Raw genomic sequence first — 12,760 nt, forward strand, 5'->3', positions numbered from 1 at the left:
TCCCTCTTCAGGAGCTGGAATATCAGAAACGGCAGGTGCGAGATCCGAACGACAAGTTTGTGCCGGTCATGAGCGACTTCATCACGGTCTCCAGCTTCAGCTTCTCAGAGCTGGAGGACCAGCTCAGTGAAGCCAGGGCCAAGGTAAGGGGGCCCCAAGCCTGCAGGCTGACCCCACCCCGACTCCTCTCCACCTGCATCACTCTGACCACAGAGGGCGCAGAGGGACACACCCAGAGGCACAGAGCTTTGAGAAAGCCTGTCCTCACTCCTGCAAGCAAAGCAACTCTGTTGTAAAAACTTCGATCCGCAACCAGTGTCAGGCACCTTGTTGAGCGTTTTCCACCATCTGCCTCACCACCCACCGTATGGGTCTGTTGAAGGGGTATTGTCCTATTCGACAGATGTGCGAGGTCCGGCGAGGTTAAGTAACCTGCCAAAGGTTGTGCTAGACAGAGCTGGGTGAAGCCCGACTCCGGAGCCCAGCTTTGCTCTCAGTTGTTCTGCCTCTCCCGCAGGCATGCCCCTGGACCCCTGCTGCGAGAGTCGCATTGAGATGTGGGTCCTCATTCAGGGTCTGGGGTGGGCCGAAGATTCAGCCTTCTAACCAGCTTCTGGGAGATGCCCATGCTGCCAGTCCAAGGAGCATGCTTAAGAGTCATGAGGGCTGTCTTAGAGGGTTTTCAGCAGGTTGAATTAGAGACGTAGCTGTCAGTAAACAGTGCCGGGCACATGGCTAGCACCCTACATCAACTCATTTAACTCCCCCAACATCATGAAGTAGTCCTGTTATCCCCATTTTACAGATGAGGAAACTGAGGCACAGAGTGGTTAAACAACTAGCCCAATAACTAGATGATCTGACATCCTTTTGGGTTCTAACCAGGCAGGTCCTGGCCTGTGGATGTGCTTCCCTAGCTGTGTAGCTCCTCGTCCTGTACCTACACCCTAACAGACCCAGAGGTGGCTTGGGTCCCTCACCTCTGGCAGGTGTCAAGCCTTTCCTTCAGCCTTGCCCTTACCCCGGATGACAATGGGGATCTCCCCTCTCTAGTCCTGCCCCTCAGCCTAAGGTCCTCTACCTGGATGAGCTCTGCTCTGGCTGGAACCCACCTGCTCACTGGGCTCAGGCGGGGGACTCTCCATCAACCCTTCTCTCCCAACAGTTCTCCAAGGCCCTGATGCACTTTGGGGAGCAGGACAGCAAGATGCAGCCAGACGAGTTCTTCGGCATCTTTGACGCCTTCCTGCAGGCTTTCTCGGAGGCTCGGCAGGACCTGGAGGCCATGCGCAGGAGGAAAGAGGAGGAGGAGCGGAGGGCGCGCATGGAGGCCATGGTAAGGAAGCCGCCCCGGCGTGTGGCTGGGCGTGTGCACCCGAGAGCGGCCGAGCCGGCGGGGGAGTGCGCACTGGGAGCGGGAGGCTCGGGGTGCCCCGGGAGCCAGGCGGCAGATGCAGCCCAGGCGTCAGTCACCCTGTGGCTGCCAGCCCCTCACCTTCCCTCCTCGCCTCCCCCTCCCCACCACCCACCAGCTGAAGGAGCAGCGGGAACGTGAGCGGTGGCAGCGGCAGCGGAAGGTGCACGCGGGCAGCGCGCTGGAGGAAGGCGGCGAGTTTGATGACCTGGTGTCGGCCCTGCGCTCCGGAGAAGTTTTCGACAAGGACTTGTGCAAACTCAAGCGCAGCCGCAAGCGATCAGGGAGCCAGGCCCTGGAAGCCACCCGGGAGCGGGCGATAAACAGGCTAAATTATTGACCTGAGGACTGGCCAGCAGCGGGAGACTGGGAGACAGGGATGGGTATCCCCTCCTCCCCCCGCAAGGGGGCGAGTGGTGGAGGTGCGAGAGTGATACTTAACGCGACTTGGTGCTGGGCTTAGAGCCCTGGACTGGGTCCTGGGGGCAGGGCTGTGTGTGGCAGGACCCTGGTGTCTCCCCACCTGAAGGGGTTTCCCTCATCTCCACTTCCCATTATTCTTCCTGCACCCCAGCCCCAGGGGTCACTCTCCTGAGGCTGACTTGGACATCCTTGGCCAGCCCCAGCTGAAGGGGCCCTGTTCCCCACCCTGCAGCATGGGCACCTGTGTGTTGGCACAGAGCTGTTTCTGATCTAGACTGGAGAGAGGTCCACAGACCATGTCCAGATTTCCCATGCTGTGGGGAGTTAACAGTGGGGTGGGGGCACCCAGGACCCCATCTCTCAAGAGTAGGGTTAATGGAACATTGATCTGGGGTGAAGTATCCTATCAAATGGAAGAGGCATTAGAGATGCCAGCTAGGTGTTCCAGAAAGAAGAAAATGCTGGGAGGATGCTGCGGGGACCAAGTTATCACGACAGGGTGGCAGTACCCATTTCCTAGATCAGAAGTCCGCTGGCCCCTCTCTGGCATGTCATAAGTCTCTTTCCCTTCCCTCCTGCCATCTCCAGTCTACTAATCCAGAATTTCAAAATTCACCTTTGGGTTCCCATGATCGTGGCTCACTATCAGGCATTTGATGGATCTGGTAAGGGTTCAACAAAGACCCCATTATCACCACACCCTGGATGCTAGGCACAGGGATCCCGGGACAGAACTCTCCTTCCCCACCCAGACCTGGTATATCTTGACCGTTGTCTTGGAGACAGTGACCTCACATGTTGGCTGGGGGTTCCAGAGGCCAGTGCTTGAATGGCTAGGTTCACCCTAGAGCTCCTGGGTCACCAACATCACTCAGAGCCCACACTTCTCTTAACATCTGCAGTAACCTCCTGCTCTGTTCAGCCTGCACAGGGCTGCTTTAAACTGCCTGTATCTGGCTGAGGTTGGCCCTGGGCATTGGTTCCTGAGAAGGTCCCAAGGGCAAGAGCTTCCCCTCTGCCACCTCTAAGGGGGTATGAGGGCACCCCCCCCCCCACCATCAGCAGCATTCAGACGGGGCACAGCAGAGCAAGGCAGGAGAAGCCGGGGAGTACCCTGCCCAGGGGAGCCAATGGTGGAAACCTGAGGGGGTCCCACTCGCCCATCTCTGGTGCCTGATTTGGTCCACCTGACTTCCAGGGGGCCCATTCTGGTTCTCCTGTCCACTCTGACCTTCATTTTGTCCATCTAGAACTGTCCTCGTGGGGAAGGATGATGACTGGTATCTATAGTTTTCTCTTGTAAAAGGACAGAGGGTAAGCCCAACTCCAGCAAGGTTCATACTTTTAATACATTTCCTATCTCCTAGAATTAACCCCTCATCCTCAGTGTCAGAGACCTGCCTGACCCTCCCCCCGGCCCACCGCCTCCCCCATCAACAGGCTCCCTGCCCTTCTGTCCTACCCCCACTTCTGATTCTCACCTCTGACCTCCTCCAGCTCAGGGTTATTTCCAGTGGACAGACTGGTGGGCTGGGGCCCACTCTTCAGCTGCCTTTTCTGGGGGTGGAACCAGAGTAGCTGTGGGGTGGGGGAGAAACACAGGGTTGGTGAGCCCAGCACGTGTGTCGGTTCGAGGGGGAGGGACTGGAGTAAGTGTGAGTGTGGCGGGGACAGGTGTGAAAAGGCCACCAGAGTCCGTGTGAGGGCCAGGGGAAGGCCTCCAGGAAGGCTGGCTGCAGGGCAATGTGGCACCCATGAGCCCCCGCTGTTAAGAAGCTGGCGCTGGGATGATGGGAAGGTTGTGGCAGGGCCTCTTAAGGCCCTCCCCGAGACTGGCCAGGCTGGAGTCCACCTCACCCATGGGGGCAGGGAGGCCTCCCCTCCTATGCAGCAGGCCTGTCCAGATCCCAGCATTCCCACCCACCATGGAAGACTAGATACGCACCAGGAAAAAGAAGGGAGAACGGAAGCGTTTGGCAAGACACGTTGGGAATCACAGAAAAAGCACAGTTTGGTTTAACTGTTTACAGAGGACACGTATATTGTTCCAGGGCTCAGGCGTCTCACTTCTAAAGGTTTTTTGCCTTCTCTATTTATTATTTTCTAGATCTGGCCAGTGGCTCTGACACCAGACGCTGCTGTAGCCAGATGGCCAACAGTGCCTTGGACCGTGGACCATCGTGGCCGACTCAGCAAGAAGGGCAGGTGCCCTGGAGACGGCCGGGTTGGTCCTCGACATGCTACGTGTTTACGCCTGTTATATTTGTTCCTTGGTCATTCCCCCATGCCCTTCCTGCCCCGCCCCCCACCCCTGCGCCTGCCACCTATGAGTTAATTTCTCTAGCTGTCTTATGGTGTGTCCAGTGTAAAATTCCAATTAACCTGATGCAACCTGTCCCTTTCTCAGCAGCAGCACCCACCGCCCACCCCTTCCTCTCAGTGATGGAAGCAGGGTGTGTTTAGGGCAGCAGGAGGAGGAAATTCTCCAGGTGGATGGGGAAGGGTCTGATCCAGGCTTCACCCTCCCACTTTGCACCCAATGGAGGTGGAGGGTGGGGCATGGCCATCTCCCTGACCTGTACCACCTCCACACCAAAGCTGTTCCCACCAGCTCTTTCAGACGACAGATGAGGCTAATGTACAAAATCTGCAGTGTCCTTTTCGCCTGCACCTTTTTTATAAGAATATATTGTAATACTAAAAAATATTAAATCCGTACCACCCTCACCTAGCCTGCCTTGAAACCTGTGTCTCCTTCCCAGGTGAGGATGTGAAGTGTGCTGGGGAGGGGGCAGAGCCCATGGGGTGTTGGGACCAGATCCTACCAGCGCCGGGAGCACCAACTGTTACAGCCTCAGGGATTCCGCAAGCCGGTTCACATCATACGGTACCTTGAAATCAGCCAAGGTGGAAGGACTTGGAAAAGAAAAAGCCAGTCTCCACAGTCTAAGAGCTGGGTGGCTGTTACTGGTTTCCCAGCAGACCTGGGTGTAGGGCAGACGGAAGCAGATAGGGTGGGGTCAGAGGGTGGGTCACACTAACCCACCCATGTCGAGAGAACCCAGCGAGCGCGTCGTGCTTTGGGGGACGTGAAAACCAGGAGCCTCTAACCGCACCCCCGGCCTCTATCGGCGACAGGAGGTGCTTTGGACGTCCCCAGATGACCGTGCTACAGGAGACGCTGCATCTCCATACCTCCCACTCCAAGCCTTCCTTCTCCCCCAGGGAGGAGAGCATGTTCTCCCCGTGCCCCCGCCTTTTCCAGCATCTCTGCAGTTCCTGTTCCTCCAGGGGGCGAGGCTATAGGCGGCAGGACAGACCTAACATCACGGCTCGGTGCCCTCGGCACAGACAGTCCTCACTCCTGCATCTCCAAAACTGGCATCGTGGCTTTATTTTGTGCGCAGTGAGGGTGAAGGCAAGCTCCACCACTCCTCCCCACCTGGTGTGTCCCAGGGTGAAGGGGTACAGGAGGTGTGCTCGGTCAGGAGGCCTCGGGGCTGTGGCCCATGGGGATACTGCTTAGGAGGAGGGGCCAGGGAAAGGAGCTGCAGGACGGTGCAACTGATAAGCTGGAAGCCTGTGTGTCTGATGGGACAGACTCCGGCAACGGGAGGGGGATAACCTGCTTTTCCGAGGCAGCACGGCGGAGAGGCCGGGGCTGCAGTTAGAGAGAAGTGATCCATTCCCGGGGCGAGCCGCGTTCCCTTCCTCAGAGCGGGTTCCTCTGCTTATGAGCCCTTGTTCCTCCCAGGAAAAGGAGGAGAAGAGAAAACCCACTCGAGAAGTGGAGGTCATGGGCTCGACTGATTGTCTCAAAGAGTTCACAAATCATACTGTGATTATCTAGCAAGGCTAGATAACCCTCCCAGGCACAACCTCAGGGTCCAGGAAGGCTGAAGTGCCTGCTGGTTTCCTCTTGGAAGACAGGAAACCCTGTAGGTGAGTGAAGGTCATCTAGCAGTGAAGGGGTGGGCTGGCTTCAGGTTCCTACCGGCGGAAGGTAACTGGTGAAAGGAACTTGACCTCTTTCCCTTGGGTTGAAACGGCATCCCATTGCTTGCTGGCCTGGGGGTGAGAGCGGGGGCAGGAGCTCTACGTTCGATGGAAGTCCCCTCGCTGACCCCCAGTCTTGCTAACGAGCTTGATCTCCGCCAACACGATGTCCCTGCTGACGGCCTTGCACATGTCGTACAGGGCGAGGGCGGCCACGGCAGCGGAGGTCAGGGCCTCCATCTCCACCCCGGTGGGGCCCCGGGCCCGGCAAGATGCCTGGATCACCGCGGCGTGGCGTGTGCGGTCCAGCTCCAGCTGCACCTGGACATGGCTCAGCGCCACGTGGTGGCAGAGAGGGATCAGCTGACTGGTCAGCTTGGCCGCCTGGATGCCTGCCAGCTGGGCCACCGCCAGGGCATCTCCCTTCTTGAGCTGGTTCTCCTGGATGAGCTTGAAGGCCACAGGCCCCAGGAGGACCACGGCCGAGGCCATGGCCACCCTCTCTGTGTCTGGCTTCCTGCCCACGTCCACCATAGCCATCCGTCCTTCCGTGTCCACGTGGGTCAGTTGGTCAGAGTCTGGCAGAGGTCCTGAGGAGGCGGCAGGAGCCTGGGGCTCTGTTGGGCTAAGGCACTTTGGGTTGGCATCTGAGTCCAGGTGGGAACTGAAGTGTCTCTGAGGGAGGCTGGACCCCAGCCACCGCTGGGCAACAAGAGGGGCCTGGGGGACCCCGCCTCCTTTCCATAAAGTCACCATCTGGCTGGAGAAACTCACTCTGTGTCTCAGAACCTGAACACGGAGAGAGTTCCTGAAAGTGCTTGGAAGGGCTGGTGGGGAATCTTGGCGCATCAAAAATAACTCTAGAATGAAAACAGAAGAGGAGACTCAGTCCAAAAGGGTCTTTTGCAAAACCACCTCCTCCCCCAACTCTCTCCCCATCCCACCTTGAGTTCCCCTGTTCATGTCAGGGAACGTGGAATGAAGGGCCAAGAGCACAGTGAGAAGACAGAAAAGAGAAGATCCACAGAGAAGGGGCCCCCAGAATATAACTATGCAGGTTTCCTCACCAGGAGGTGCAGAGAGCAAGGGTCCCAGGGTCTCCACCTGTCCTGCAGTGGAGGGTGGGGGTGCTCCCACCTGCTGCCACCATGCAAGCCTCGATCACACGACCACTCTGTCCGTTCATTTTCTTAAAACTATAGCCAGGCCTCAGCCTGAATTACCAATTAGTTACTCTCATCTTTAAATGTTCCAGGAAGGGCTAACAGTAATCACCTGCTTTGCAGACAAGATTCTAAGGGAAATAATGAATCTGTTTCATTGACATCTCAAGCACATCAGAAGTGCACACGAAGCAACAGGCTGATTCACATGGTCCCACGGGCCTGGGGAACCACCTTGTAGGCTCTTGTTACTCGAAGGGTGGTCCAGGGACCAGCACCTTCTGAGAACTGTTAGACACACAGCCTAGACCTCTCAAATCCGAGTCTGAAATAACAAGATCCCTAAGGGATTCAAATGCGTGTGAAAGTCTAAGCGGCCCTGTTCTGGACAACTTTCGGTTTTATAAAAAATGACCCCACTTTAGTTACTCTATATCCTGACACTAACCTTACTCCTTGTCAATCAGTCAGGTCTCCCGATTCCCAGCCTTCCAACATGCTCTGGGTCCCCTAACTTGTCAGTGTCACAGATACAACCTCCATCCGTGGGAGGGCGGGGGTGGTTGTCCAGGCATCCCCCACTCTCTGCCATCAAGGCAGCCTGGGTCAAGGCCCGATACAGGAGGAGGAGGGTGTGGAGGTGAGGGCAGAAGAGAGGTGGCACGGCTTCCCCCTCGATGGCACGCTGTGGTGAGGGAGGCTGGTGTGGCTCCTGGGCTGCCTCAGGGCACTGGCTGGCTCTGCTCCACGCGCTGAGGAAAAGAACCCTTGCCCCTAGCTGTTCTCTCTGCCTTCTCTTGCTTAGGGCACGATTCAGGGGCCCAGATCTGCCTGTGGCCAAGGGGGCAAGGCCTCCCCTGCTCTAGCCTGGGCATGTGCCAGCGGGGTGACAGCATCCCTAAAGCTCCTCGTGGACCGGCCAGGTCCCCAGTGTTAGAGCCCACATGCAGCTCAACAACAAGGTGTTTCTGCTTGAAGCATCCTATGCATAGGAGAGAGACCCTGCTGCTGCTGCTAAGTCACTTTAGTCATGTCTGACTCTGTGCAACCTCATAGATGGCAGCCCACCAGGCTCCTCCATCCCTGGGATTCCCCAGGCAAGAACACTGGAGTGGGTTGCCATTTCCTTCTCCAATGCATGCATGCATGCAAAGCCGCTTCAGTCGTGTCCAACTCTATGCAACCCTATGGACAGCAGCCCACCAGGCTCCTCTGTCCACAGGATTCTCTAGGCAAGAATACTGGAGTGGGGTGCCATTTCCTTCTAGAAACACCCTGGGCAATATGTTCAGTTCCCCGGAGTTCACGAATTAGGTAGCTGCGATCCTGGCTGCGTCCTCCATGGAAAGCTGAGCAATATGCTTGCTTAGCTGCCTAAGCGCCGCCCAGCACAGAAACATAACACCGGGCCCAATGGCACTGATGGTCCAGACACACTCGTGGCCCAGTCCACAGGGCAGAAGGGAAGGGACAGACCATGACTGCATCTGAGCCGGGAGATTCCAGAGCCGAGGACAGGTCTCTGTCTTAACCAGAAGCTCCACTCTCAGGGGACAACCACCACAGCGATCATAAGCTTAGAACCACCCCACTCCCCAAGCCTGATCTCTTGTGAGATAGGATGATGACTTCTATGGATATGCAGTGAGGGGCAGCCGTGGAAGGGAAGAAAAGCAGCAGTAAAGGCTGGATGGGGCAGGAAAAGATGAAGGATGAGAACCTCAGGATGAAGTGCAGAATCAGGGGGGCAGGGCAGGGGTTGCCTTATGGCAGGAGCCCTGCCCCAGGGGACCCCCAGTGATGAGAGCGCGTGATTACGTACTGATGGGTCACCCACCGATGAGGATCATGGGCCGGTTCTTCATCTGGGAGATATTGAACATGCCTGGGGTGAGCGAAGGGTGGGGAGAGGGGAGTGGGGACGGGGGAGAAAGAGGGCAGGGAGAGAGTTCACTAAGTGCACGATGGACACAGCGGTGTGCCAGCCGCGGGGCCACGCGCTCACCTACATGCACCCCAGCAAACCCCCGCAGGACACTGCGAGGCCGCCCACGACAGAGCCCAGAGCACGTGTGGGTGCCAGGACCCCGCCTCGGTGGAAGACAATGTATGGGATGACCGAGAGGCAATGACGCCCTCTTTTCCCCCCACCCAATGAAAACGGCCCCAGAGCCTCTGGGCTCCCTTGTCTTGCACGGGCTCTGCTGTGCCAAGAAGCATCACTGTGCCCCCAAGTCAAGAGGTCCAAGAACAGTGATGGGGAGCACAGACCACACGGGGTCCCCAGGCTCCCGCCAGGCTGCCCCTCATCCTCCTGCCCTCCAACTACGGACCTCCCTCCTGCTGCCGACAGCCCACTCGCCACCCAGCCCGGCCTCTCTGCACCCTACCTGCGTGCTGCCGCTTCTTCCTGCCCACCGCAGCCCCGATGACCCTCAGCAGCTCCTCCTCGGAGGCCCCTGCCCGCAGGTGATCCCGTAGAGACACCTCTGAGTTCCCGAAGAGGCAGACCTGGAGAGGGTCACATGGTGGGTGAGGCCAACACATCCTCTGGATCCTGAGCCCTGGCCCCCACTCTTAAGAGTACCCCGCCCTGGGCTGAGCAGGAGGGCCTCCCTTGGCTGGTCAGACTCAAAGCAAGATTTCCTGCAATGAGAGGCCGAAGGTGCTAGATGGAGTAGTCAAGAGGGGCTGTAAGGGCAGGAAGACAAAACCAGACAAGGCCTGTGTCTGACTTCCAGTCATGCTCCTTACAGCGCGTAGAGTGTGCTTTAAAAAAATAATTGCCAACAGAGACAGTGCATCAAAATCTACATTCATACCTTCTCCTGAGACATTCCATGGAATGGCCTCTTGGCTGCCAGAAGAACAGATCCCAGAGAGCGGGAGCTGCGTCCAAACGGTCTCCTGGGAGACTGGCACTCACAAGCCGCTTCCCCTCCGTCCTCTCCTCGTCCCTTTGCTCCTGGACACTGCCCGCCTGCCCCGACTCTGTCTGTGGTCCCTGACTGGCAGATGATCAGCAGAGGGCTGGTGGAGACGGCATCCTGGGGTCAAACTTGATTCAACGCTCTGCTGCTTCTGGGCTCAGAGGGGACGGGGTGGTCCCACAAAGCGAGATAGCTACTGCCTCCCATGAAGCCCTATAAAGCCCCTACTAAGTGCCAGCTCTGTACATGGCGCTCTGGACACAGGCACCGAAGCACCTTTGACAAACTGAGATGGTCGGAGAGGATGTGAACGAGAGCTAAGCGGAAGGCACAGCCACCTCCTCGTGCGGGCTGGTGCCCTTCCTCGCTCCCCAGCAGCCCCGAAGCTCCACTCTCTGCCCTTCTCCGGCTGCCTTCTGCCCAGGGGGTTGGCTGTTGGGAGGTCAGAAGAGAGGAGGGAGAGGCCAGGCACTTCGGCAGTGGAGCTTCCACCCACAGGCCTGGCTGGGCGGCCACTCCGCCAGGCTCCGGCTCTCCCAGGGCCCCAGGGACGCCATCTCCTCCGGGGCCCCTTCCTCCCAGGGGAGGGACAGCAGTTTGCTGCAGCTCATCCAGTGCATCGACACCCCTTAACAGGCCCCCTGAACCCTGCACTATAAACAGCCTGTTCCCAACTTTCTGCTCAGAATCCTGGCTCCACTTCCTGGGGCGAGGGCGCAGGCAGGAGGCTGGCTGACACAGCCGTCATCTCTCATCTACAGCCCAGTCAGTCCTACGCCTCCAGCCCGGATAAGCCTTTGGTTTTCTTTTTGGCTGAGCCACGCCACACAGCATGTTGGAGTTGATGGATTTGTCTGCACTTCTCTTCCACCCGCAATCCAGTTTCCCAACCAGGACTGAACCTTCAACCCTGCAGTAAAAGTGTGGCATCCTAACCACTGGACCGCCAGGGAATCCAGCCCCTGGCTTTATGACCGTCTGCTGCACAGCTCCGTTCTGATGCCCAACTTGATGGTCTGAGCCCACCCACCAGCACCTCCGCCTCCAGGCAGGTCCCAGAGCCCACCAGACACCCGGGCACCGCTCTCTCCACCCCCACCTGCGTCTCCAAGTTCTTTCTCTCTTCCTTCCCACTTTCACCTAAACTCTTATGTTTGGAACATCACTAAATGGCATCTAACTGTCTATTTCTAAATTCAAGCTGGGAGTGATTCTTCCTAAAATACGACCTCCACCTTGTAAAAAACCTCTGCACAGCACCCTGCCGTCAACAGGACACTCTGCACCTTTGAAGGGGCGCTCAGGCCCTCCACGTGGTCTCCCCAGAGCTGACCGAAACCTGCCCTGGCCTAATTAGGGTGAGCCTCAGATATGCCTCCTCCCCCACACCTGGAGGGAGGCCTGTCCCGTGCTCATCTGACAAAGAATCACATGCTACCACCCTTAGCTCCTTGGTCTCAGAAGGAGCCTTTGTGCCCATAGGAAATGGGCCTGTCTGCGCCTCCCTTCCACCCGCTATGCCCAGCACTGAATACACAGCACAGCTCAGCACGTGCTGATTAGATGTGAGGAATGGATGTTGGTTTCAGGGACGAGCCCCTGGCCTGGTGGGAAGGGCAACCAGGATAGGGGCTGAGGGCAAAAGGCACCCTGATCCCTGCCTGGCCCCCTACCTTCCATGGCACTGAGTCCTAGAGAGGGGCTCCTGATCAAGCAGAAGCTACTTCAGGGACCCAAGCAATGACGGAACCAGGGAGACAGTTCCATGGGAGCCACAAGTTCACCCCCATCTGCTGCTCCCATGATCCCCCTAAACCTGACACTATTTCACCATCACTCCCATGTACCCTGCGAGCCTTGCCTCCAATCAGGGGGCGCGGCTGGGAAGAAACATACAGAGCGCAGAGGGGTGGGGGTCCCGCGGGGCAATAGACACTCACCTTGAGGTTCCCGTCAGCTGTGATTCGCAGCCGGTTGCAGGTCCCACAGAAATGCTCAGACATAGACGTGATGAAGCTGACCTGGCCTCGGAAACCGGGGATTTTAAAGGCCTGTGGGTGGGCGCAGAGGAGGAGATGCGGGTGGGCCAGCTCTCCCTCCGTGACATCAGACCTGATACCATTCCCTCTCTGTGGGAGCCCTGCAGAAAGCGGTCTGCAAGGCCCTCAAACAGCAGAAACCCTGAGCTCTCTGCCTGCCCCTGGCCTGCCCAAAACGAAGGCTCCTAAAGTTTCAGGGACCTGGGGGCAGCATGGCCAGAGATAGCCACGTGGAAGGGCCAGACAAGGTCCCCTCCACCACTTACTCCAATGTGCCCCACGACAAGTTCCTTAACCCACGTCAGGGCTTCCTCTCTGTCAGTGAAGCAGGGAGTCCGCTATGATCGCCCTGAATCGCTTCCCGCTTAAAGAGCACTGTCCTGTATCACTGACTCCGCCCCCAGCGCAGCCCCTGCCAGCTCTCCCGTCTGAGGGTCCTAGGGTGGTGGCATGACCTCCTCCCAGCCCCAGCCCCTCCATCTGCCCCCAACCTTGGCTGTGCTGGATTCTTCCTCGGGCAGCTTCTCCAGCTCTGGCCACTGCTGCCGGAGGGTGTCCAGCATCTCCTTATAGCTGACCATCTTCTTAAAGTTCCACTTGTTGCCTGTGTTGGGGGTGGGAGCCACTGAGTTGCACACTATGGGGTGCCGGGGCTTCAGGTTCACCCTCCCACAGCCCAGGAACCAGTTCTCTGCCTCTGGGTCAGGAGGGCATGAGGCTCAGCCTGAAATGGGGGATGGAACCACACCGACGCTCTCCATGAGAAGCCTCCGATCCCCACCACGGGCCTGGAGC

The 12,760-nt window shown here is 57.9% G+C and overlaps 2 protein-coding genes across 12 annotated transcripts in view; one reads left to right on the forward strand and one right to left on the reverse strand.

Moving 5' to 3' along the window:
* Positions 1–4,568, forward strand: part of DAAM2 (dishevelled associated activator of morphogenesis 2) — a 135,606-nt gene extending 131,038 nt beyond the window's left edge. For all 6 annotated transcript variants that reach the window (XM_070777918.1, XM_070777921.1, XM_019985653.2 and 3 more), the window contains 3 exons: positions 12–143; positions 1,166–1,336; positions 1,533–4,568. In XM_070777918.1, the coding sequence (XP_070634019.1) occupies positions 12–143; positions 1,166–1,336; positions 1,533–1,754 (525 nt within the window). In that variant the 3' untranslated portion in view covers positions 1,755–4,568. The remainder of the gene's footprint in view (positions 1–11; positions 144–1,165; positions 1,337–1,532) is intronic.
* A 640-nt stretch (positions 4,569–5,208) lies between these two features.
* The window catches only part of MOCS1 (molybdenum cofactor synthesis 1), a 34,701-nt gene continuing 27,149 nt past the window's right edge, over positions 5,209–12,760 (reverse strand). For 3 of the 6 annotated variants that reach the window (XM_019985661.2, XM_019985664.2, XM_070777922.1), the window contains 5 exons: positions 12,457–12,569; positions 11,867–11,977; positions 9,387–9,507; positions 8,834–8,881; positions 5,209–6,693 (listed from right to left, as the gene is read on the reverse strand). In XM_019985661.2, the coding sequence (XP_019841220.2) occupies positions 5,933–6,693; positions 8,834–8,881; positions 9,387–9,507; positions 11,867–11,977; positions 12,457–12,569 (1,154 nt within the window). In that variant the 3' untranslated portion in view covers positions 5,209–5,932. Of the gene's footprint in view, positions 6,694–8,818; positions 8,882–9,386; positions 9,508–11,866; positions 11,978–12,456; positions 12,570–12,760 lie in introns of all 6 variants that reach the window. The other 3 variants (XM_019985663.2, XM_019985665.2, XM_019985669.2) reach the window with 2 other exon arrangements.

This window comes from Bos indicus, chromosome 23 (assembly GCF_029378745.1).
Source record: "Bos indicus isolate NIAB-ARS_2022 breed Sahiwal x Tharparkar chromosome 23, NIAB-ARS_B.indTharparkar_mat_pri_1.0, whole genome shotgun sequence".
Classification (NCBI taxonomy): Eukaryota; Metazoa; Chordata; class Mammalia; order Artiodactyla; family Bovidae; genus Bos; species Bos indicus.